This window comes from Emydura macquarii, unplaced genomic scaffold (genome assembly GCF_026122565.2).
Source record: "Emydura macquarii macquarii isolate MOO-44397 ecotype Brisbane River unplaced genomic scaffold, CSIRO-AGI_Emac_v2 contig_3692, whole genome shotgun sequence".
NCBI classification, from domain to species: domain Eukaryota; kingdom Metazoa; phylum Chordata; order Testudines; family Chelidae; genus Emydura; species Emydura macquarii.
In genome coordinates, this window is record NW_027133829.1 from 11,965,205 (window position 1) to 11,987,864 (window position 22,660).

At 68.7% G+C, this 22,660-nt stretch overlaps 1 protein-coding gene across 3 annotated transcripts; it reads right to left on the reverse strand.

The window, feature by feature from the left end:
* Nucleotides 1-926: 926 nt before the first annotated feature.
* LOXL4 (lysyl oxidase like 4) lies at nucleotides 927-10,327 on the reverse strand. Of its 3 annotated transcripts, XM_067537223.1 has the most exons (15): nucleotides 10,297-10,327; nucleotides 8,962-9,247; nucleotides 8,191-8,369; nucleotides 7,161-7,366; nucleotides 6,722-6,760; nucleotides 6,265-6,481; nucleotides 5,661-5,835; nucleotides 4,731-4,885; nucleotides 4,339-4,506; nucleotides 3,993-4,155; nucleotides 3,499-3,742; nucleotides 2,918-3,033; nucleotides 2,526-2,662; nucleotides 1,933-2,044; nucleotides 1,306-1,613 (listed from the first exon to the last, which is right to left on the reverse strand). In XM_067537223.1, the coding sequence occupies exons 2-15, from the start codon at nucleotides 9,221-9,223 to the stop codon at nucleotides 1,543-1,545; spliced, it is 2,244 nt and encodes a 747-aa protein (XP_067393324.1). In that variant the 5' UTR covers nucleotides 9,224-9,247; nucleotides 10,297-10,327; the 3' UTR covers nucleotides 1,306-1,542. The 3 variants fall into 3 exon arrangements, with proteins under 3 accessions (XP_067393323.1, XP_067393324.1, XP_067393325.1); XM_067537222.1 differs by lacking the exon at nucleotides 1,933-2,044 and having other exon boundaries at nucleotides 927-1,613; XM_067537224.1 differs by lacking the exons at nucleotides 1,306-1,613; nucleotides 1,933-2,044; nucleotides 2,526-2,662; nucleotides 2,918-3,033; nucleotides 3,993-4,155 and having other exon boundaries at nucleotides 3,210-3,742.
* Nucleotides 10,328-22,660: the final 12,333 nt, after the last annotated feature.

The window sequence follows — 22,660 nt, forward strand, 5'->3', positions numbered from 1 at the left end:
AGGTCGCTCGGCAGGGCCGGTTCCCCCGCCATAAACTGCTGTAGCGTAGCCGCCCACGCTGGGGCGTTGAGCTGATCTGCAAGTGCCCCTGGGCAGGGCGCCGTGGTGGCGAGCCGCACTCGTATGAACAGCTGTGGCAGCTGCACATGGCCGGCAGGGAGCCCGTGACTGGCCCCTGGGGCCGTTCCGCCCACCCCACTGCAGGAAGGGGGGTGACAAACGGCCTCGCTCAAGCTGGAGCCCTGCCGTACCGTGGGAGACGCGAGTGCGCGGCTGGGGCCTGCTGACCTGCCGCACCTGCCCGGTGCAGCCAGCGCGGCTGCCTTGCAGCTCGAGCAGCGCGAGAAGCCAGCCCCATGGCCGGTCCGCTCTAGCTGCTAGGAGCGCAGGGCTGCCGGGGGCAGTGTGGGGGTGCCAGGGCCTGGCAGCACCTGGAGTGCAGCACAGCGTGGCCGGCCGTGCCCACGCGCCCAGTGACTCGTCCTCTTCGGTGTGCGGGGTGCCCATGGCACTGGGGCTGGGTTCTAGGTGCAGCGGGGGCTGGGGCATGGCCGCTGCCATGCCAGAGCCCCCCCCCGTAAGGAGCAGCTGCCCCCGTAGGACCCCTGGTGCTGGGGCAGGAGTAGAGGCAGGGCCATGTGTGCAGGGGCTGCGTGGGGCCGGGGCGGGGGCTGTGAGGAAGGAGGCACCCCAGCAGGCTCAAGCCAGGCTGGCTTCCTGCCGAGGGGCCCCTGGCTCGTTGGTTGCTCCGTACTGGGTGACAGTCACGCCAGGAGCTCTGGGCCCCTGCTCAGAGCAACCTCCCCCCCTATCCCCCTGCGAATAACCAGGCCCCACGTCAGGGAAATGGGAGGCACACACAATATTCACACAAAAATCTTACGCACAATCCCCCGTCACAACAGCCCTGCAGCCAGACGCCATCCTTCCAACTGCACAAAACCTTTATTAGTGACATGCTAGTGATTGCACGAGTGGTGCTAGGCCCTAGGCTGCTCCTGGGACAAGGGGGCCTGGGGCCCCCAGACGCAGGGCTCTCCTGGCCCGTGGGGCGGCTGAGGTAGTCGGCCGGAGATGGGCTGCGGGGACAGGCTCCTGGTGGAGTACAGGAGTTGAGGTGCCTTCCTGCCTAGCGCGCGGCTGTTGGGCATTAAGTGAGCACCAGCCCCTCCTCAGTCCAGCCCCCATAAATACAACTAACGACTCCCTGAGCACAACTGCCCCTGCCCCAGGAGGGCAAGGGGCAAGTGGGGCATGAGGGACAGCCTGGGCTGCCTGGCACAGGGGACCCAGCGTGGGGCCAGGGGAGAAGCTGCCCCCACAGCACCGAGGGGCTTTTGAGGGGTGCTCAGGGGAGCCTGGGAGGGGGCAGGAAATGGGCAGGCCCCAGCACAGGGCCACAGTGTGTGACCCCCCCACCCCATCTGCCCCCTCTCGGCGGCTGCTGGCCAGGGGCAGCGCTCAGCCCCCCACAGCCCCGGTTTGGGCTGGCCCCCGGCCCCTGGCGGCTGCTGGCGGCAAGGCTCAGCTTCCCCTCGCGCTTCAGATGAGGTTAGTGGCCAGGCGCTGCTGCTGCTCCAGCTCCTGCACCGCGTCGGCCCCGTACTGGTCACCTGGAGAGAGCAGGGAGCAGGGTGAGGGGCGCCTGGTGGGGCGGGGCGGGGCGGGGCAGGCGCACTGTATGCGACCCTGCCCTGCAGCTGCATCCTGCAGTGCCCCCAGGGCAATGGGAGACAGGGCCCGTTTCTGGGGCAGGCACGCAGCCCCGCCCGTCTGCCCGCTCTGACCCACCTGGGGCCCAGCCTGCTTTGCGCATCCCCCCCGGTGCCCCGATCTGTGTGGCAGCCGTGTGCTCCCTGCCCTGCCCCCCGGCGCCCCTTACCCATGTGGCAGCCATGCAGCTCCCTGCCCTGCCCCCACGGCGCCCCTTACCCGTGCGGCACCCGTGCAGCCAGACGCGGTGCCCGTCGTATTTGCACCGGCACCTCATGGCGTTGTTGGAGAAATCGGACTCGGCCACCTCGTGGTTGGGGTTCACGATCACCTGGTGGGGGCGAGGGGTGAGTGGAGGGGGGCGAGGGGCAGGCCAGTGGGGGTGAGCTGGCTGCAAACAGCGGCCGGGCTGGTGGCAGGGCCAGGGGTTGGCTGGACGGAGCCGGTGCCTGGGAGAGCCAGGGGTGCCCCTGGGAGCAGCTTCCTCCCGGCTGGCCCAGCCGGACGCCAGGCCTGTGGCCAGTGGCTGCGGTGGCCAGTGCCCGAGGCCCCCTCGCCAGCCACGCCACAGCATGTGCAGCCCCTGCCCCTGGCTGCCACCCGGCCTGGGGCCCAGCTCCCCGCAGCAGGACCCGGGGCTCCGGGCTGGCCCTGGCACAGGCTGGCAGGCTCCAGCCCTTGAGGGAGGAGCCCCTCGGCCAGCTGAGCATGGCGCTCTGGGGCAGGCCTGGGGGGCGCTGGACACAGACAGTCGGGGGGCCGAGCCTGGCCCTTCTCCACGGTACGGGGCAGCCCCGGCCCCCGGCTCCCACCTGCAGGATGTAGCTGCCGGGCCCCACGTCGCTGATGTCGATCCACTGGCAGTCGATGTCGTGCCGGTAGGTGTCCCAGCAGCCCGCGCTGACGCCCTGCTCCCCGAAGTTCACACACGCAAAGCGCCGCTGCATCCCTGGGGGAGGGGTGGTGAGGGGGCAGGATGACACAGGCCACGTCCCCCCTACCCCAGCACCGCGCCCCGCATCCCCCCCGCCCCAGCACCGCGCCCCGCATCCCCCCTCACCACACACAGGAAAGCTCTTCCTTGGGGTGCAGGCTGGGGGGGCTCCCAGCTACTCCAGCCCCACCCCTGCCAGCCAGGGGCGCTGGTGGCACAGAGGCCCCTGGGGGTACCAAGAGCCCAGCCCCTCCCCCGGCCGGCGCGCACCTGGGGGGCAGTTGGTGTCCTCGAGGCAGAAGCTGGCCTTGTGCCCCTCAGCCACCCTGGAGCCGTTCAGCGTCAGCAGGTCGTAGTGCGTGAAGACCTCGAAGCTGTGGTAGTGCCTGGGGGGGAGATGGGGTCAGGGAGCCCAGTGCAGGGGGGGGGGAAGCTGTGCCCCCCCCTTGCCGCCTGCTCTGCATTGGGGCAGGGGATCCATCCAGGGGGCTGGGACGCTCTGAAGGGGGGGCCCTCGGGCTTGCTGGGCAGCGAGGGGGGGCACAGCCGGAGCCGGGGGCGGGCGCAGAATTACAGTTCTGCATCCAAACCAGGCTGTAATGACAGTCCCAGCCCGCCACCTGCCAATTACCCCGGGCCCAGCCCAGCGCCGCGGCCGGGGGGGGGAGGACACGAGCCAGCCCTGGGGCCCCCGGCCTGGGGTGACCCAGCCCAGCACGTGCAGGGCCCCGCTCCGGGGCAGCATCTTGCTGGCTGCTGGCGCTGGTTCCTCTCCTCCTGTGGCCGGCCGGGGGCAGCTGGCACCGCCCGGGGCACGGCGGCTGGGGCCGGGCGCTGTGGGCGCGGCTCACCTGTGGCACTCGTGCCAGACCCAGGCGTGGCGTCCCGCGCGGGGCCGGAAGTCGGCTCGGCCCAGGTTGTGGACCCGTGAGGAGAAGCGCAGCAGGCGGCGGGACCCGTCGGGCCAGCTGGCATGGTCGGCCGAGCGGGCGAGGCAGCGCTCCTCGTGGGCGCAGGACAGCATGGCCAGCGGCCGCTCCTCCAGGTAGGCCGTCTCCTGCACCAGCGGGGCGTCCAGCACCAGGTCCGGGGCGGCTGCAGGGGCAGCGGGGTGAGGCTGGCCTGGCTTCCCTCCCCTGCCCCACAGGCGCCTGCCCCAGCCCCTCCCCGGGGGCACCCATACGTCACCCCTGGGCATTACCCCACGGCGCCCCCCGCAGGCGGCTGCCTACCCCAAGGGGCTGGCCAGGGTCTCGTGGGCAAGATCTAGAGGGGGCTCAGAGCCCAGAAACCCCCAACTCTCCCCCCCCAGTCGCCTCCCCCGCGGGTGGGGCCCAGCACTCACCGTCGGTGCAGCTGACCCCGGCAGAGAAGCGGCCCCCCCCGGCCGGGCAGTGCAGGGGGCCGTGGCGCTGGCACTGCTGGATGGCGAGCTCCGTGCCCGCGCAGCGCACGCCGCTCATCACCACCGCCGCAGCCCCCGGGCTGCCCTGCCAGTACCAGGTCTCCTGGGGACACAGCCACGGCCACAGCGCTCAGCGGGGGGCAGGGCAGGGCAGGGGGCCCCCACACCAGAGCACAGAGCCCTTCCCCGCACCCCAGGGCACAGGGTCCCCCACCAGCCCCCAACCAGGGCACAGAGCCCCTCCCCCCCACCAGGCCGACACAGGCCCCCGCCACTCAGGACTCACCTGTAGGGCATGGCTGGCGAAGCCCAGGCCCAGCTGCCTGCAGACCACCATGGCCTCGTTCAGCCCCCAGCGTTCGCTGCACACGGCGCCCCACTTTAGGGCGCCCCCCACCTGCACCAGCACTTCCACCACCCCCTCCTCGGGGCTGCGCCCCCCGGCCAGGCGCACCTGCGGGCAGGGCAGAGGGTTAGCCGGGCACTGGGCAGGATGCTGCTCCCCCTCGCTGCCCCAGACCCCTCCCCCCCAGCTCAGGGCCTCAGTGCCAGCTGCCCCCCGTCCCATTCACCACCTGCCCCCCTGCTCCCCACGGCACGACTCACCCCACAGCCCCGTGGCAGCCTCCCCAGCCCAGCTGCCAGCCCCCCACGGGCGCTGGGGGCCCCCGGGCTCACCTGGCTCTGGTAGTCCATGCGGGGGACGTTGCAGCGGACGGCAGCGTCCGCCTCGTGCCCACACCTGCTCTCTGCCGCCTCCTGGAAGCTGCATTCGCCGAGCGAGCGCTCGGAGCCCCTGCACCGCACGGCCGTCATGTGCACGGGGCCCAGGCCTGCAGCCAGAGGCAGCGTCAGCACCCGGCCGTGGGTCACCCCGACTCCACTCGCAGGGACCCAGCCTCCCACCGGGGCGCCCCCACCCCAGGCTGGAAAGGGGCAGCCCTGCCCGTTACCCAAAGGGCTCCCTGCGCAGACCAGCTGCCCCGCAGAGAGTCGGGACAACAGAGGGCTCAGCTCACCCCGTGGGAGCCGCACAGCACAGGCCGGCACGTTCCAGCAGCTGCCCACACGAGCCCAGAGCCGGGGTTCGGCCAAAGCGTCTCCCAGAGAGGCTCCGGAGCCGGGTCTCAACCAGGGAGAGGGAGAATCCCCCTTCCCTGGGAGCTTGGTCCAGCAGCTCCCCGGCCTGCCTGCTCACACGCAGTTAATGTAACTGGCCCTGGCCTGGCTCGGCCCCTGCTCTGCCTGGCTCTGCGAGATCCGCCCGCAAGCCCTCGGCCCCGGGACTAGCCCCCCAGAGCTCGCACACGCTGGGGTCCGGCCTCGCGGGTCGGCCCGTCCCCGGGCTGCAGGTTGAGGCTGTGATTCTCTCATGGCGGGCCCCGTCTCCTGGCCGTGGCTGCCCCGACGCCCTGCACCACTCGTCTCCGCAGAGCCCGGAGCGCGTTAGCTGCTTGCCAAAGCGTGGCCCGGGGACCTCGTCTACTGCACCCCGAATCCTCTCCTGGTCACTGCCCCCAGGAGCGAGGCCCCGCCCCAGCCACCCCCCCGCCAGCACCCGGGCCCCCAGCCAGGCCTCCAGCGCTGCAGCTCCTGCAGCCGGCTCACCCTGGCCCAGCTGGGCCCCAGCGAGGGCCTGCCTGGCCGTCCCGTAGCCCAGCTGCCGACACAGCACGCCGGCCGAGAGCAGGTTCCACTCCTCGTCGCACACGGTGCCCCACTGGCCGTGCCGCAGCACCTCCACCCGGCCCTCGCCCACCTGGGCGCCAGCCCGCAGACGCACCTGGGGAGGGAAGGGAGGAGCGGCGGATGTAGGTGTGAGCCCCACGCCCCACACCGGACTGGCTGGAGGGCTACAGACAGCTGGGGTCCTGCCTGCCAGGGGGCACGTCTCAGATCTGTGACAGGCTCTGCCCTGCACCCCACGCCCTGTACCCCCAGCCCCCCCCAGCCAGGGCTCCTGCCCCACTCCACACAGCACCCCCTGCTGGGAGAGGCTGGAATAGCCGGGAGCCCCCCCCAGCCAGGGCTCCTGCCCTGCTCCCTCTCCGGATCTGCTGCTCAGTTTGTGCTGCTGACTGGTCCCGAGAGGGGCTGGATTCCCACCTTCCCTTCCCCGGCACCACCCGTGGTGCTGCCCGTTCTCTCGGGGACGTGGGGCTCTCGTGGGGTCTCCCCGCGCACGTCCGCCAGCCCCAGCCCCAGGGCTCACCTCCGCCCGGCCGCGCTTGGGGGGCGGCTTGGCCTTGCCTGTCTGGAACTCAGGGCCCGGCACACAGCTGACGATGGCGTGCATGCCGCGGGCGCAGGCGGGCTGGAGCCGGCTGGCGGGGGACACCTGCACTGGGCAGTGGGACAGGTGTGGTTCCGTGCCCCGGCAGCTGATCCGATGGATCCAGAACAGGTTCTTCTGGCTCAGGCTCCTTAGGCTGTGAACCAAGACCGGGGGGCGGGTGTGACTCCGGATTAGCTCACCCCAGTTCCTGCCCGGCCAACCCCGACAGCCCCCAGCTCCAGCCCCGGCCGAGGCATGGGCTCAAACGGCACCACTGGTTAACGTGCTACCACCCCTGTTGAGGCCCCCCCATCTCGTCTCCCCGGGGCCTCTGTGGCAGCCTGGACCCGGCCCATCGCCCGTGTGGGTCGCTCCCGCAGGGATGGGTCCGTACCTGGACTTCGGATCCTTCAGCTTCCGGTTCCAGAGCTTCCTGGGGGTGTAGACAGGTGACGGTCAGCGGGGCCAAGGGCAGCCCCTTGCGGGGGTGGGGGTCACCGTGCCCTCAACCTCCCCCCCCCCCACACCCATGTCATGCAGGATCGGTTTCTCTCCTTTGAGCCAGGCCTTCATGCACTAGGCGGTCCCGTGACCTGCCCCTCGCACCAATGCACGGGCGTGTGCAACATGACCCGCTGTGACCTAGGGCCCCTCTCGCCAGCTCATCCAGGGCCCCCAGACCCTCACGCGGGGCCTGTCCCTGGCACCCCACACAGCCCCGTCCACATGCAGCTCCCCCGGCAGAGGCTCCACAGCCTGGCATGCCTGGGGCTGTCCCCCCCCCCGGGCGCAGCAGGCAGACACGTGCCATGCCCGTTCGCTCCCGGCGCTACCTGTAGAAGCCGGTGTTGATCTGCTTCTCCTGGGGGAAGCCCAGCGTGCCGCACACCACGCGGCTGTTGTTCCGGGTCCAGCCGGCGTCGCACACCTGCCTCCAGCGCCCCTCGTGCTGCACCTCCACGACGCCCTCGCTGACCGGCATGCTCAGCTTGGCCCAGGCCAGGACCGGCTTGAGCCGCACCTCCTCCAGCTTCCTCCCCTGCCCCAGGCCAGATCGGGGTGAGAGGGGCCCAGCACCCCAGGAACCGGGGGGGGCACCTGGGGCCCTGGGGGAAGCGAGCACTCGGGGGTGGGGCTGACAGCTTGGAACGACTGGTTTGTCACACGTGCAAGGCAGGACCCTCCGCCGGGTAAAGCCGCCCCTTGTCCCCGGGCAGCGCAGGGGTGCAGCCAGGCTGCGGGTCGGGACTGGGGCACCAGCATGGCCGGGAGGAGAGCTCGGCACTGGAGTGACAGGCAGGGGCGGCATTAACCCTCCAGTGCACACGTACATCGCAGCGGTACACGGCTCTTTCTGCCCCCACAGCCCAGCCCGACCCGACCCCACCCCGGGCGCAGCCGGAGCGCCAGGGGTTGCAGTGAGCGGGGCAGGAGTGCGGGGCAGTGGGGCGGTGGGGGCAGGTCCAGGCCGGGGACGCAGCTCGGGTGCTAGTCACAAGCACTGGCCGGGCAGGGCAGACCGAAGAGACGAGGCCCCATGGCGCAGGCGCCGGGCTCCCCACTCCCCAGCCCTCATGGGTGAGCTGACCCCAAGGACTGGGGCTCCTGGGGGAGGGGCTGGGGCCTGTGACACAGGACAGACTAGCTGAATCTCCTGGCCTGGCCCCTCCTTGCCCCTGCTCTGCTGAGCAAACCCCCTTTCCTGCCCCGCTCGCCGGCCTGCGCGGGCCGTGCCGGGGGCAGCTGAGTCCCGCCAGGGCAGGGTGACCGGGAGCAGGTGGGACCCACCCAGAGCCGAGGCAGGAAGCCCTGGGAACGGCCCCTGCAGCCCCCCAGGACCTGGGGAACCCGGGCCCCGCTCACCTGCAGCTGCAGGCCGGGAGCGTGGCCCAGGGTGGCTGCGCCAGGCGGGTGCCGGCCCGCGCACACGACGCCAGCGTCCTCGCCGTGGTGGCAGTCGCTCACGCCCCAGCCGTTGGAGTCGCACTCGGCCAGGGAGCTCTCGGTGCCCGTGCAGCGCACGTTATCCAGCCAGATGGGGCCTGGGGGGGCGAGGGGGGAGGGGTCAGTGATGGGGCCGAGGCCAGGAGCTCCGGCACCCCTGGTTCTGGAAGGGGCCCTGGGCTGGAACATCCCCCTGCCCCATGGACTCAGCAAGAGGCCCCAGGCCGGCAGCCCCCTCCCCGGGGCCCCAGGGCTCTCTCTGACAATGGGGTACTAACGGGATGCACCCAAACCACCAGTGGAGACACCCCGCCCCTGGGCGAGCTCAGGAGCTGTGGGTCTGACCACGGCACCACATTCCCACCCCACTCCCCACAGCACCCGGGCTGGGAGGGGCCAGGACTGGGGTAGCTGAGAGCTGCCCCCACAGCCAGGGCTCCTGCCCTGCCCCCCACGGTGCCCCCGCTGGGAGAGGCTGGGGCTGGGGTAGTCAGGAGCTGCCCCACAGCCAGGACTACGATGTGGGGGGGTCTGTAGCGGGGGGGCTCTCATCCCTATATCTCTGCCCCACTCGCAGGACCCTGCACCCCAGTCTCCCCTGCCCATTCTGGGGTCGCCCTGTCCCAGGCCGGCTCTGCGCCCGGGAATCATGCCAGGCTGCGCCAGGCCCAGCCCCCGGCCCTGCCTCACCTTCCCCTCGGCCATACTTGGCGCTGTGGGCCCACGTCACGGCCGACTCGAAGCCCAGCTCCCGGCAGGCCACGCTGGCCACGCGGATGTCGAAGTCGTCGTCGCAGACGGTCCCCCACTGCCCGTCATGCAGCACCTCCAGCCGCCCCTCGCTGGCCCGGCTCCCGGCCCCCGCCAGCCGCACCTGGATCCGCGGGGGCTGCTGCCAGCCGGGGGTCGCCAGGAACAGCAGGAACAGGGTGGAGACGGGTCCAGCCGGCATCACTGATCGTCCAGGGACAGACTCCTAGGAACAGCGTGGCGGGGAGGGGGATCCCGGGGCCCCTGGATGAGCCACTGGACCCCGTCGCTGCAGACGATGCAGGCACGCAGCCATGCCCCACTGCTTCCAGGGGGACGGGCTGGCTCGGGGGCAGGGTTCGGGCTGGGGCCTCTCCTCTCTAGGGCTGTCGCTGGCCACCTGGTTTAACACCACGTCCCCGGCGGCTCTTGGGTCTCACCCTGCTCCCTGCGGGCGGTGGCAGGGCCGGACACACGCAGCCCCCCGGGGTGCCAGGGCCCAGCGCTCCCCCGAACTCTCCCTGCAGCAGCAGCCCAGCCCGGCACCCATCCCCCACCCATCCCCCAGCAGGCTGGGCCCCACAGACATGGCCCGGGGCGCACCTGCGCTGCCCGAGAAAGCAGCAGTGGGGGCCCTACCCCTCCGGCTTGGGCTGATGCGAGGGGTATGGCCCTGGCACTGCCACCGCTGCCCGGGCCCCAGCGCCACTGTCTCAAACCCCCCCTGGGCGGCCAGCGGGCCTCAGGCCCATCTCCCCACAAGTGCCCCCAGCCGCTGGGGGCTGCCCGGCCCAGCACTGACACCTCCCCTGCCTTAACCAGGACCCCTTTCCACCGCCCCCAGCCCCCCAAGCTCCCGGGTGTGTTTGCAGGGTGGCCGGGGCACGGGGCACAGAGTCCAGGCTACGGCGCGGACCAGGGCGACCTGTGAGCCCCCCACCTGCCCCCTACCCATCTGCTGCCCCCAGACCACAGGAGACCAACAGGAGACACTGCCACCCCCGCCGGCCTCCCCCCCAACACCCCACATGCCCCCGCCCTGTGCCCCCAAACCCCCCGTGCCCCCCACATCCCCCTACCCGCCCCCCAACCCCCCGTGCCCCCCACATCCCCTGCCCGCCCCCCCAACCCCCCCGTGCCCCTCACATCCCGCCCCGAACCCCCCGTACCCCCCGTGCCGTGCCCCCGCCCGCCCATTCGGGGTCCTAAGACCCTGGCCCCACCGCCCCTCGGCCGCGCAGCGGGGTCCCCGGGCTCCCCCCGCCCGCCACTCACCGCGGGTGCCCGGCAGCCCGACGGGACGGACGCGGACGAGCTGCTGGAGCCCGGCCCGCCCGGCCTTTTATCCGCGGAGCCGCCCCGAGGCCCGGCTCCGTCCGGGCAGGGCCCGCGGGGGGGCAGGAGCCGCCGCCCCAGCCTGGCCCCGGGGGGGCTCCGCGCAGCTGGGCGCAGCGCCAGCCTCTGCAGCCGGGCCGTGCGCCCCAGCCCCTGCGCCCCGACCCTCGCCTGACCCCCGCGGGGCCGGACCCCCCGAACCTATCCTGCCCCCCCGGCTACCCATCGACCCCCCCGCCCCGGGCCAGGCTCCTGCCCCACCAGCCCCCCACCAGGCCTGCCCCCCCCGCCTGTCTCCCCCAGGACCCCGCCCACCCATCGACACCCCCCCCCCGAGCCCCTCAAGCCCGTCTGCCTGGGCTGAGCCCCCTAAATGCCCAAGCTCCCCCCCCATCCCCTCCCCCAACTGGACTGAACCCCCCAGCCCTCCTGAGCCGAGCGCCTGCGCCCCCAGGAGCCATTTGCCCGAGGTCAGAGCCCACCCAGGGGCCCGGGGCCCCGAGCCAGCCCTCCAGGAGACCCTGCGTGGCAGCTGGTCTGGGCCGTGGGGTCCATGGGGATGTGCCAGGAGGGGCCGGATCCCACAGCCCCCCAGGGCCCAAGTCTACGTCCGTTCTGGCTGCAGCCCCAGCGCGGCTCCGTGGGGCGCAGAGTGCGCCCCATTCCCAGTCACTCGGCAGGGCCTGGCTTTCTCCACGCGCCAGCTAGTGGGGCCGGGGCCAAGGGGGCTCGGGGCGTCCTCACTAACCCGGGGCCAGGCTGGTCACCGCGGCCCCCCCCCAGCCCTGCTCTGAGCACCCAGAGGCAGCCACAGCATTGGAGACAGGGCAGGGGGCTGACCCCCCCCCCCCTCCTAGCGTGGGGCGGGCACTCACTCCAGGCCACCTTTGGGCTGTTCCTCTGACCCATCATTCACCTGCAGCCCTCGCCCCGGTTCCCAGTCCAGCCCTGCCGGTGCCCCGCAGCCCCCAGCTCGCCCCCCCCCCTCCGCCAGCTGTGCCGGTGCCCCTCAGCCCTGCCCCGCAGCCCCCTGCTAGCCCAGCCCTGGGTCTCTCTTGACGCTGTACCCCTGACTCTGTCCCCAGCTGCACTGGCCCCAGGAGCGTGGCTGGGACATGGTGGGACCGGGATAAACAGGAAGCCGTGCTCCCGGCGCAGTGGCCTGGCAGGAATGTGCCTGTGGCCACGCTGCTGTTTGTTGCCATTTAAGAACCAGGTTCCTGTCGGGAGGAGCCCGGCCCGGAATAGCCCGTGAGCTCATCACCACATCCAGGGCTGTGGCCGTTCCCAGCCTGTGGCCGGGCTGGCTCCCCAGCCAGCCCCATGCCCGCAGTGTGCGGCGTGCGGGGGCAGCCGGCTGGAGCGGAGCCGGGCGCCCTCATGCTCCGGGCCCCGGGTCCCTGGCCTGGGGCTGCCAGGAGCAGTGTGCGCCCACGTGGCGCTGCCAGCTGATCGCTGCGTGGCTCCAGAGAGCGGTAAATCACAGCCCAGGGACAGGCACCGGCAGCCAGGGTGGGACCCCCATCTGCTGCCAGCCTATGGCTGGGCCCCCCCCCACCCCCGGCAGCCTGGCTAACAGGGATCAGTGTGGGGCAGGGCAGGGGTGGTCGGTGCCACTCTTGGGGGGCACCTTGGGGCGGGGCTGCTCAGTGCCAGTACTGGGGGGAGGGAGGGGGGAACGGACGCGAGCCCGTGGGCTAGGAGCCGGTTCCTGGCTGGCGCAGGCTGCAGTCCCGCCTGTTTGACGATTGGGGGGTTTGTGCTGTTGCATTGCTCCCCCCCCCCCTCCAGTTATGGCTTCTCAGGCGGCCGGGGGGGGGGCCACATGGGCTGGGCAGCGCGAGACGCAGGCACAGACGATGGGTGCATGGCCCACGGGCAGGGCCGGGTGCCCTGGAGCTGCTCACCCAGCTGCAGCGCCTGGCTGAGTGCATGGCCCACACTGCACAGCCGGACAGGGGGCTGCGGAGATCCCCGCTTCAGTGGAGGGGCGGGGGCTGTTGCCAGCTGCTTGGGGAATGAGGGGCAAAGGATCTGCCCCGTGCCCTGCCCTGCCCTGGGGCAAGGGGGGGGTGTAAACAGCCCCACGCTGGGGTGCTTGGCACCCCCTTTGCCCAGCACCGTGCGGAGGAGCACCAGCTCTTTGCTGGGACACTCAGACAAAGCCAGGCCTGCGGCAGGAGCCCCACGGGCCCCACCCAGAGCAGGGGCAGGGAGGCGACCCCTTATCGTGGGACTCGGCCCTGCAAGCAAACACAGCAAAGCTGGGGCATTGGGGGGGGGGGGAGGGGCTGCACCTGGGGGGGCAGCTGCTCCAAGCCATGGGCGCTTCTCAAGGCAGCTCAGTGGGTAGCGGGGTGTAAGAGTCCCCCTCCCAAAGCTCTCTGTTCCTGGCTCCGGGAAGGGAGTTGGGTTAGAGCAGGGGGCTGGGAGCCAGGACTCTGGGAGGGGAGTGGTGTCTAGTGGGTAGAACGGAGCGGGAGAGCCAGGCCGCCGGGCTGGTGGGGTAATAGCTCCATGGGCAGCACCTGAATATAGAAGAAAACTGCTGCCCCACAGCGACGCCCCCGCTGTCACCGGGGGGACCCACGGGGCTGGGTCTGAACTGGCCCAGGGCCATGCCCCTCGCTGCAGAGCGCTGGGCAGTCTGGCAGGCCACGGCTGGGGGGGCCGCGAGAAAGGCCAGCGGGGCCGTGCAGCCCTGGGAAGCGCTAACGGCGGCTGGGGGGGGGGGGGGGCGGGGGCTATTCTTAGCCCGTCAATATTGATTTAGCTCCAGGGGCAGCCTCCAGCTGCTTTATTTCGGGCCCGCTGGCGTGTGGCTGGGAACTGAAGCCCGGCATTGTCCCAGGAGGAAACGGGCTGGGAAAGGAGCTGAGGCCTGTAATTTCAGGGAGGGGGCAGCGTGTGGGGGCACTGGCTGGCGAGGGCTGGGCTCGCTGGCTGGGACACACCGTGCCCGTTGCCGCAGGCTGGGGCGCGCTGTGCCAGGGATCGGGCTGGCGCTAGAAACACTCATACTGGGGCCAGAGCTGGCCCTGTGTGGGGGGGGGGGGGGGGTGGGTGGGACGACGACAGCAGTGGGGGACCCCGTCCCTGAGCGAGTGGGACTCTGCTCTGGCCCCGCAGGCAGGGACGTGGCTGGCACGGGGGGCACAGCTGCATACACGACCCTGAGCAGGCAGACGGGCCCCTCCAGTGAGGCTGGCCCCAGGGATCCTCTGCGCCGAGCACGGCCCCGTGAACAGCAGCTGGGGTGTGATCCCCCAGCCTGCTTCACTCCGGGGCTGCCTGCGGGGAGCAGCGCACAGCACACCACGTGGCCAGCGGCTCCCGGGTAGGGGCACCCGTGGGCCAGCCCGGCAGGCGGGGCAGGCCCAGCGCCGGGCACCACGAACCAGTCTCTGCCGCCGTGGGCGCGTCTGGCCCGTGAGCACCGGGGCTGCTGCGCTTGTCCCCCAGCACCGAGAAAACCCCAAGAATATCCCCACTTCGTCACACCCGGGCACCCAGAGCCCCTGCCAAGCCTGGCGGGGCTGTTCCCGGCCGGGGCAGGGGCAGGGGCAGGGGCCGTGCCCATCGAGCTGTGCTCGGCCCAGCATTGCCCAGCATGCCCTGTTCTTCGCTGGGCCGTCTTCTTCGTGGGGCTGTGCGCACCTCTGGGAATGGGGCCCACTGGGCCCCAGGCTGGCCCCAGATCAGTGGCCCCCATGGGACAGCCTGGGGTGAGCCAGGCCCTCACGTGGCACCAGCCCCTGGGCTCTGGCTTCTCCTCATGCCGGGCACAGAACAGCAGCTCTGCTACAGCCCTGGGGAGGCCCCGGTAGCGTCACACTCTCGCTGGGCTCAGCCCCTCGGCTGCCCCGCCTCCTGGGACCGACCCTTGGCGCCGTCACACCCCTGGGCCACGCCGGGCGCTCCCTGCAGCCAGGCCACGTGGAGGGAGCCGCACCCCCAGAGGGAGCAGTGCCCCCGACTTCCTCGCTGTGCAGGGACTGCCGGAGGGCTTAGTCGGCGTCTGGGCACAGCGCAGGAACCCCTGGTTAGCGCCGAGAGCAGAGCGTTACAGCCTGGCCCAGCTGCGTCCCTCCAGCGTCCGCTGACCCCTTCCTGAGTCGAGTCGAGTCCCGCAGCGGCTCCGTCTGCCCCCCCCCCCCCAAACCCTCCCCTGTCCCTGCCCTCCGCCGCACATCACACCTGGCCTCCTCTAGACCGCTGGTCTCCAGCTGCTCATGCCCGGCGCATCCTGCACAGGGCCGGCTGCTAGACACCAAATGGGTGGGCAATTAGCGTGCCCATGGTCTTCTGGGACTCGCCACAGGCATGAGAGGGGTGGGGGACAGGCCCAGACAGCCAGGCGTCCACTACACCTGGAGTGCTGCAAGAGTAAACAACCCTCCCCACCTATGCAGCACATAAGGGAAACTGAGGCACGCGCAGCATTCATACAACTTAGTACAGAAAAGTCCCACTCCCTCACACCATGGGCCCCGGAAATCCCCCTGGTTTCGACACAGCTGTAATAGCTTCACCACCACACTTTTCTTCAGCAAAGCAGCATTGGCCAAGAAAAGGCCGTTTTGCTGGAACCGCTTCGCCCAGCTTGGCTCGTCAGGCCTGGCTGCTTTGTAAGAGATGTATTATCTCCTCCTGGGTCAGGCCCCGCACCGCGCCGGAGCAGCAGACATGGACGCACACTCTGAAGGGCTGCACTCATGGCTGTTTCCGCGCTGCTCTTTCAGGTGCACAATGAGAGGCACAGGCTCCAGCTGGCGCTGCTGCGGCAGGGCAGCAGATGTGCTAATAACTGATTAATGCGCCAGCCGTGAATGCCCGAAGAGCTGGCTGCGTATTTATACAGGCGCAGGGTTTTAATTGGCACTTCATTCATTCAGTGGCAAACGTCTGCCACGTTCCTGTTCACCAGCTGGGTCGCAGGGCTGTGTGAAGTGCTATATCGGTAGCGATATTTATAAACCTGAAGGGGGGGCGCGCCTGCGGGTGACAACCGGCTGCAGGAAAGGCGGGCCCAGAGGGGCTGCGAGGAACAGCAGCGAGCCTGGGGCCAGCCAGGAGAACGGGCGGCAGGAAGGCAAAGCGATTCCACGCACGCAGTGCAACGATGCCCCGTGGAGGGAAAAAACTGCGGCCGGCAGCCCTCGGGGGTCTAACGTAACTGCGTGCTCAGCAGAGGGCCTGCAGGGACCCTGCAATGCACAGCTGCGGGTGGCAGAGCAGCTGTGGCACAGGCATGGGGCAAACTTGGAGCACAGAGGGACCCCGGCCCCTCTTGGTCCCTGCTGTTCCAGGCCCGTTTCCCTCCTCCAGCTCCTGGCCCCCTGACGCTGCAGGCCGGGCCCTCCCCATCAGGCGAGCCGGCGGCCCAGCAAAGCCCCTGGGAGCACCAGCCCCTCCTGTCGGGGTGGGGGGGGGTCGCTCTCACCACGCTCTGCAGGTGCTGGCCTGGGCTAGTGGGCTGAGACCTGAGCGCAGAGAGCCTCCCTGCTCCGCCCCTGCTGCCTGCGTGCTGGGTCCCGCTCCCCCCCATGGCTGAGGGTTAATCACCGCCCTAGCAAGCCAGCCCCCCACCCGCTCTGGTGCGGGGACCCCTCCTCATGGCCCTGCTGCGCCCTTGGTGCGCCGTGTTCCTCTGCCCAGGCGTGTAGGTGACCATCAGCTGAGCCGAGCGCTAGCCCGAACCCATCAGCTGAGGTTGACTCCCCCCAGGGTAGCAGGGCTGGTGTCTGGCGCGTGGGGCAGCCTCCTCCAGCCGGGGCGTGCGGGACCTGGCCCCCTCCCCCCTCTCAGCCGGGAGAGCACAGGAGGGGAGGGCAACGAGAAACCTCAGGGCCTGGAAACCTCGCCCAGGAAGAGATGGAGGAGCCGGGGGCCGTTAGCAGAGAACGGAGCTGGATGAGGGGATGGGCCCAGTCTCCAGAGCGACGCGAGCGGCTGGTCTCCCTGCCTCCCAGCACAAGAGCAACAGACGTTCCCTGCAGCGCAACTGGGAGAGTTCAGAGCTGCGCCAAGGAAGAGTTTTTGACACTGCCTGTGTTAGCCTGTGGAACTCATTGCCACAGGATGCCATTGTGGCCAAGAGCTCAGGTGGCGGTAACCGACTGAAAAGTAACACGGTATTGAGACTGTAATGACCAGTGGTCAGGACCTTGGTTGTTTTTAATCTCACCTGAAAGGCAGCAGCTCCAGCACCGAGCAGCCTTGGGGGGCAAAGCCTCCCCCCAGCACCTGTGGGGCAGAGCGCTGGCTGGGGTTAGCAAAGCACCAGACCCTGCGTTTTCCTGGCTTGTTTTCCACCCAAGCACCAAGCCAGCCCAGCCCTGGCCAGGCTCCCTACACGAGGTGTCATGTCCCTCACTGCACGGCCTGGAACAGGCTCCTGTCTGCTGGTGGCAGGGCCCCCGGGACGGCTGGGCCACCTCTCACGCCAGAGCTGATGCTGCCCTGAGAGCCGCCTGCTCTCTGGCCCGGAGACGAGCAGGTGAGGGGATGCCAGGCCGCTGGGGCAGCCCTGCAGCAGGTGTCTGGCTCGGCGGGAGGGCAGAGGCTGGGGAGTGCGCTCCCAGCAGAGAGGGCAGCTCACCCCCAGGAGCTCGGGGGCCTCGTGCACCAAAGAAGAGCTGTGCTCACACAGTCCTGCCAATGCAGCCAGCCGCCGCGGAGAGGCTGGCCATGCCCCGTCTCCGGGGTGTGCAGAGGACGCGAGCGGCCTGCAGAAACGGGGCTAGCACTATGTCTGCAACCTGGGGGCCTCTGCCAGGCCCCGGCGCGGCTGTGCCTGCTTCCGTGGCCCTTTACAGGGCATGGTGCACGCCCTGACTGTCACCCGAAGACGAGCTGCAAACTGCAGCCCTAAGCACACGGCAATGGGCCGCACGCCCCTGTGCTGGGCAGACGCCCGCAGGAGGATTGCATCGGCCGGCCTAATCCCTTCTGCTGGCTCAATCAAAGGGATTCTTTCCCTTTCCTGGCCGTAGCCACTGCCAGCGCCGCGTGGCTGCCAAGTTCGCCTGGAGAAGCAGCTGCACGGCTCACGGCCGAGGACGGCACCGCCTGACCCCTGCCGGCACACTGTGGCTGCCGCCCAGATGCCCGTGCAGATTTCAGGTCATGGGCACTTCCTTCCCCCCTTGCCAAAGCCCGGAGGCTGGCGCCCTGCAGCAGAAGGTGGCTAATGAGGCACCAGAGAGTCCATGTGTCTGAATGCATGGAGCAAGCTCCGGTGCAACCAGGGCTGCAGGGGTCTCCGACCCGGGAGGAGGAGAAGAAAGCCGGGAAGGAAAGGCCCCCAGAAGGGGAGGCTGCAATGATCGTTGTGGGGAACCAGCCTCAGAGCCCCAGGCTGGAAATCCAGAGGCCCCAGCTGGCACCCGGGCTGTGGAAATTCACTTGCCAGGCCCCAGGAGTTCAGGAGTTAGAACCGGTTTTACTACCGAACCGTCACCAGCCCCAGGCCAGTTGGGGGCTACTCGAACCTGCCGTGGTTACTTGGCATTTAGTCACATTAAAAGCTTATTGATTAACCCCGGGACCGAAGACGAAATCAAGCCAGGCAATTGCATTGGAGTAAATCGGTTTTGCATAAATCGCTCAACCAAACGCAGTGAAACCCTTCAAAGCCTCCTGGCTTTGGGCGGCGGACGTATTTTGAGAACAGCTGTTCTCTGCTGCGAAGGAAAGGGTTAATTTTGGCTGCTGTGTAGAGGAGGTTACTGACCTGGTCTGAGCAGACAGACAGACACAGGGTGGAGGGACGGGAGCTGGGAACGTTACATTGGGCTGTCGGCTGGTGACGAGTGGCTGCTGTGGTTGGCAAGTCGACCACGACACCTGCTGCTTGGATCCTGGATTGCAATCTGGCCGGGCACCATCTGCCTGCAGCTTTTCCGCTCAGACAGGCAGACACAGCACCGGGCGTGAGGGAGGATGGCAGGGGACGGGGAGCTGGGGCGGGGGAGGAACACCACAAGGGAAGGGCAATGATGCAGGCTGGTATGTCGCTCTGCGGCACTGGCAAGTGGCTGGCCCCACGGACGGGCTGGAGGCGGCTCCCACGACTGTTAGCACTTACGCCGGAACCCCAGTTCTCTGCTGGCAGCGAAGCAGCGGGAAAGTCTTCAGCTGAGTGGGTGGCGCTGCAGAGCGGCGGGCGGGAGAGGAGAGGCTGAACTGAGCAGGCTTTCTTCCACGTCCCACCGAGGGAAAGGTGGGTGTCGTGGCTCATGCCCCTCATTATGTTGTCCCCCTGTTGGGCCCCGTATCGGTCACACCCACGTCGGGCTAGTCATGGCCGGTGCCACGGCGTCTGGTGTTACCCGGTGTGCTCTGAACGCAGCCGGCGCCGGAGCAGGAGGCCCTTTTGGGGTTTTCGGTCTCCCCTTCGTACCGTCTCCCGTGGCGTCGGGGCTGGGAGGCTCGTGGGCCAGGGCAGCTGACGAACGGTCACAGACTGCGGGGAGCTGAGCCAGGCACATCCGCAGGCCCCATTGTCACACCACGACCTGCCCCCTGCCCGCAGAGCGCCGGCTGCCAGAGGGGCTGCAGAAGGCGGGGGAGGCGCCCAGGGACAGGCAGGCCACTGAGAAATGCAACCGAGACACGGAGCTGGGACGGCCGCATCAGTCCGGCCCCAGGCACGGGGAGGGAGCCCACAGGTCCATGACCCCCCGGGAATGAACTCCCGGAGCCACCAGGCAGTGCCGGAGAGCTGGGGGAAAGCAGGGCAGCGGCTAACACAACCATCAGAGGTAACAAGCGGACGGGGTCTGAGGGCTGGGCCGTGCTGCCCAGGCTCCAGCGAGAGCATGGCAGACGCTGCCCAGGGCACCGGGACCCTCTGAGCTTGAAGATCGGCCGGGGGGAGCCACAGCACCAGAGCAATGTAAGTTTGGATCTTACCTAAAATACCACGCTGGCAGCCAATCCTTTAGTGACTAACATCTCTCTCGTGGTTTCTTTCTTTTTACAATAAACCTTCAGTTTTAAAGGGTTAAAGTAAATCACAGCTACACAAATGATTAAAAGTCCATATACTTCAGGTTTCTGGAAGGAATGTGGATTTGCAGACTTGTGTAGTTCTCTCTGGTTCACATCCAGTACCTGGATGGGTCTAGGTCCGTCGGTTCAGTTGCAAGATGAATTGGTCCAGAGATAGGTGTGTGTCTGCAGACTGGACAGGAGCAAAGACAAAATGCTTTCTCTGGCTTGAGCTTATAAACCCCCTCCTCCGGCCATGCGGCCTGTGGGCAGTCACAAGACCCAAAATGGAGTCCATAGTCACATGGGCCAATCCTGGTGACTCCTCCGGTGTGCCTGGGGTCCATAGTCACATGGGACAGTCCTGATGCTTCATCAGGTAGGCTGCCTGCAATGGAGTCCAGAGTCACGTCAGCAGGTTCTGGTGACTCAGTGGTGATGCTGGCCTCTCCCTCAGGGCCCCTTGCACCTGGGAATGCCTTAATGGGCCATTATGCAGGCCACTGTTCTGCAGCCTTCCTATCTGGGGTGTCGCCCAGGCAGCATCATTTGAAACACAGACATCTCAAATACATCTATAACTTGCATTTCAAATATCACACATGAACACAAGTATTATTATCTGACTTAGCACATTCCTAACAGTACCTGACATGGCCCATCCCACATGGATTATTATGATTCTGCCATACTGATGTCACCCAACAGATTAAAACTAAACGCTCCCCCCCCACTCCAGCCAGCCCGCCTGACACCCCCAACGCGAGACTGGTGTAGAAAGGCGTAATCGGAGCTCCTGGATACACCTCAGGGCCCCCCTTTTCCAGACAGCATGACACATGCGTGCTGGAGCGCGAGGAATCCCGCGGCTGGACAGGGCTGGGTGTCCCGGACACACAGCCAGTGCTGATGGGCAGCTCCACAGGTGGGAAGGTCAGTGGAGCTTTTCTGAGACTGGCAAGTATCTGGGAAAAGAAAAAGCTTCCTGTGAGCAGCAAGTCAGAGTGAGCAGTCAGACTGTGAGACCCGCAGAGCTCCGTGCTGGTGCCCCTTGGCAAATGCCCACCCCAGGCATTGCCCTGTCCCAGCAGCCGTGCTTGTGGAGAACACGCGGTGCGACGGGTGTGATGTGCACAACTGGCCAGCAGCCTGCAGCACCACGGAGCCGAGCGAGCCGGCTGATGTGGCTGGGCATGTGCTACGGATCTCAGCCCACGGGAGACACGCCCCGGCCTGGCCCCTGCTCGGCGGAAAGCAGAACAGAGGAGCCCACAGCTAACCAGAGAACCAGGGCGACCCGCTGCAGGCCTGGTAGCCGGCTGCCGTGGTAAGCGAGGCGCATTCGCCGGGCGGAACCACGAGCCAGGCGAACCCCGAGGCTGGCAAAATAAAATGCAGCAAATGCCCTGCCCAGGCGAGCTGCCCGGGCTGTGGGTTACGCTGCGTGGCTCAGGCTGCAACCTTGCCGCCCGGCCCTCCTGGCCCAGCACCGAGAGCAAGAACCACAGCCCCCACCCCGCCCGGCCGGGGCGTCTCAGGCGCTTCTGCCATTGCAGAGGAAAAGCTGAACGGTCTGGCTGGCGTGGCGGGTTGGTTTGTTACAGGAGGTGTCGGTGCAAGCTGTGTGTGGGGGGGAGGGTGTGGGGGGGGAGGGGATGTCGGGGGAGCGGCTGAAACTGTTGGGGGCAGGCAGTGTGAGTGGGGGCTGGGTGGAGCTGGGGGTGTTGTCAGTGGGGGTGGGTAGAGGAGTGCCGGAGAAGGTTGGGCGCTGTCGGGGGGTCAATTGGGGGGGGGGGGGTGCCATGGGGCCCAGGAGGAGGCGGGGCCTGTGTCAAGGTGAGGTGGGTGCTGGGCCCTGCCCCCTCCCCAGGGCAGGCAGCAGCTGCAGGGTGGGGGGGCAGGCCCTGGGTCTGGTCGTCACCTGCCCCACGCTGCACCTTGCCCAGAGCGCCCAGCCCCACGCGCCCGGCTAGGGCTTTGCGCAGCAGCAGGTCACTAGCCTCCTCCCACATGGCCTGGCCTGTGTCAGGGCAACGCGGCCCACGCCTGCCCCCCCTGGAGCCTCCCGCCACCCGGGGCTCAGCCCTGGAGCCCCCCCCAGCGAGCACAGACACCAGGAGCTAGGCTGCAGGCAGGCCCCAGGCCAGCATGGGCCTGAGACAGCGCTGCCTAGTGCATAGAGTCCCTGGCCAGCTGGGACCCTTGTGCTCCTCTCATCTGACCTCCCCTGTATCACAGGCTGGAGAACGGCCCCCCCCCCCCCTCCGCACAGCTTGGACTCACCTCCCCACTGCTTTACACGTGGTCAGTGATGGAGAATCCCCCCCCGCCTGGTCCGTTCGTGGTGAATTACCCTCACCTTAAAACCTGCCCGTCCCCAGCCTGGCAGGGTCTCGCTCCCCTGGCTCAGGCTAGCCCGTGCTCTGCTGGCCTGCAGCACCCAGCGTTGCTCCCCAGCCAGCTAGAGCCAGCAGCGTCAGCCCTGCTCCGTCTCGTTAAACTCTCCTGGCGTCCATCACGCCCCGGCACGCTGCTGAGCCGTCCCGTGACCCCCTCCCCCCCCCGCCACCCATACCTTCCTGAACTGTGGGCAGCCGCCCGGGCCCGAGTCCAGCCGCCGGCACCCCCGTGCCAAAGGCAGGGGTAAAATAACCCGGCTGCTGCAGCCCAGGTCGCGCTGGCCCTTCCGGCCCCAGCGTTGCTCCGAGAGCTCCGGTGCAGCTGATGATCGCCCCTCGTCATTGGCAGGGGCTGTGGGGGGTGATGCCCTGCTGACCGCAGACAAAGGGGCAGCACTGCCCTCCTGTCCCGGCACTCCTGGTCAGGCTCCAGGCCGAAGGGAAATGCCCTGGCCTGGCTCAGTTCCTCCGCCTCAGACAGAACCCGGCCAAGGGCCCAAGGGGGCAGTTACCCGCCGCACCAGGCACCCTGCACTGCGCCGGCCTCCCCTTAGTATTCCACTGCAGGAAGCTGCTGGGTGAGCGGGCACCAGCCCAGGCGCCCGCGCCACGTGGACGGCACAGAGAGCGGCCACGCCTCATCACAGCCCCCTGGCCAAGGTGAGAAAGGTGGAGGCCAGTGGCAGAGGAGGCCTCCAGCGCCTGAGTGCCAGGGGAGCTGCGGGCATGGCACGGCGTGACACAACACGGGCCCGGCTGCTGGCAGGATTTTTATTCCACTGACGGGGGCGGGTGTAACATGGTCCAGACGTCACGTCAGCTCAGGGTTAGAGTGAAGGGCCCTGGCCGAGCTGGGCTCTGGCTGCTGCAGGGCAGGACGGGCTAGGAACTGACCGGGCAATGCCAGCTGG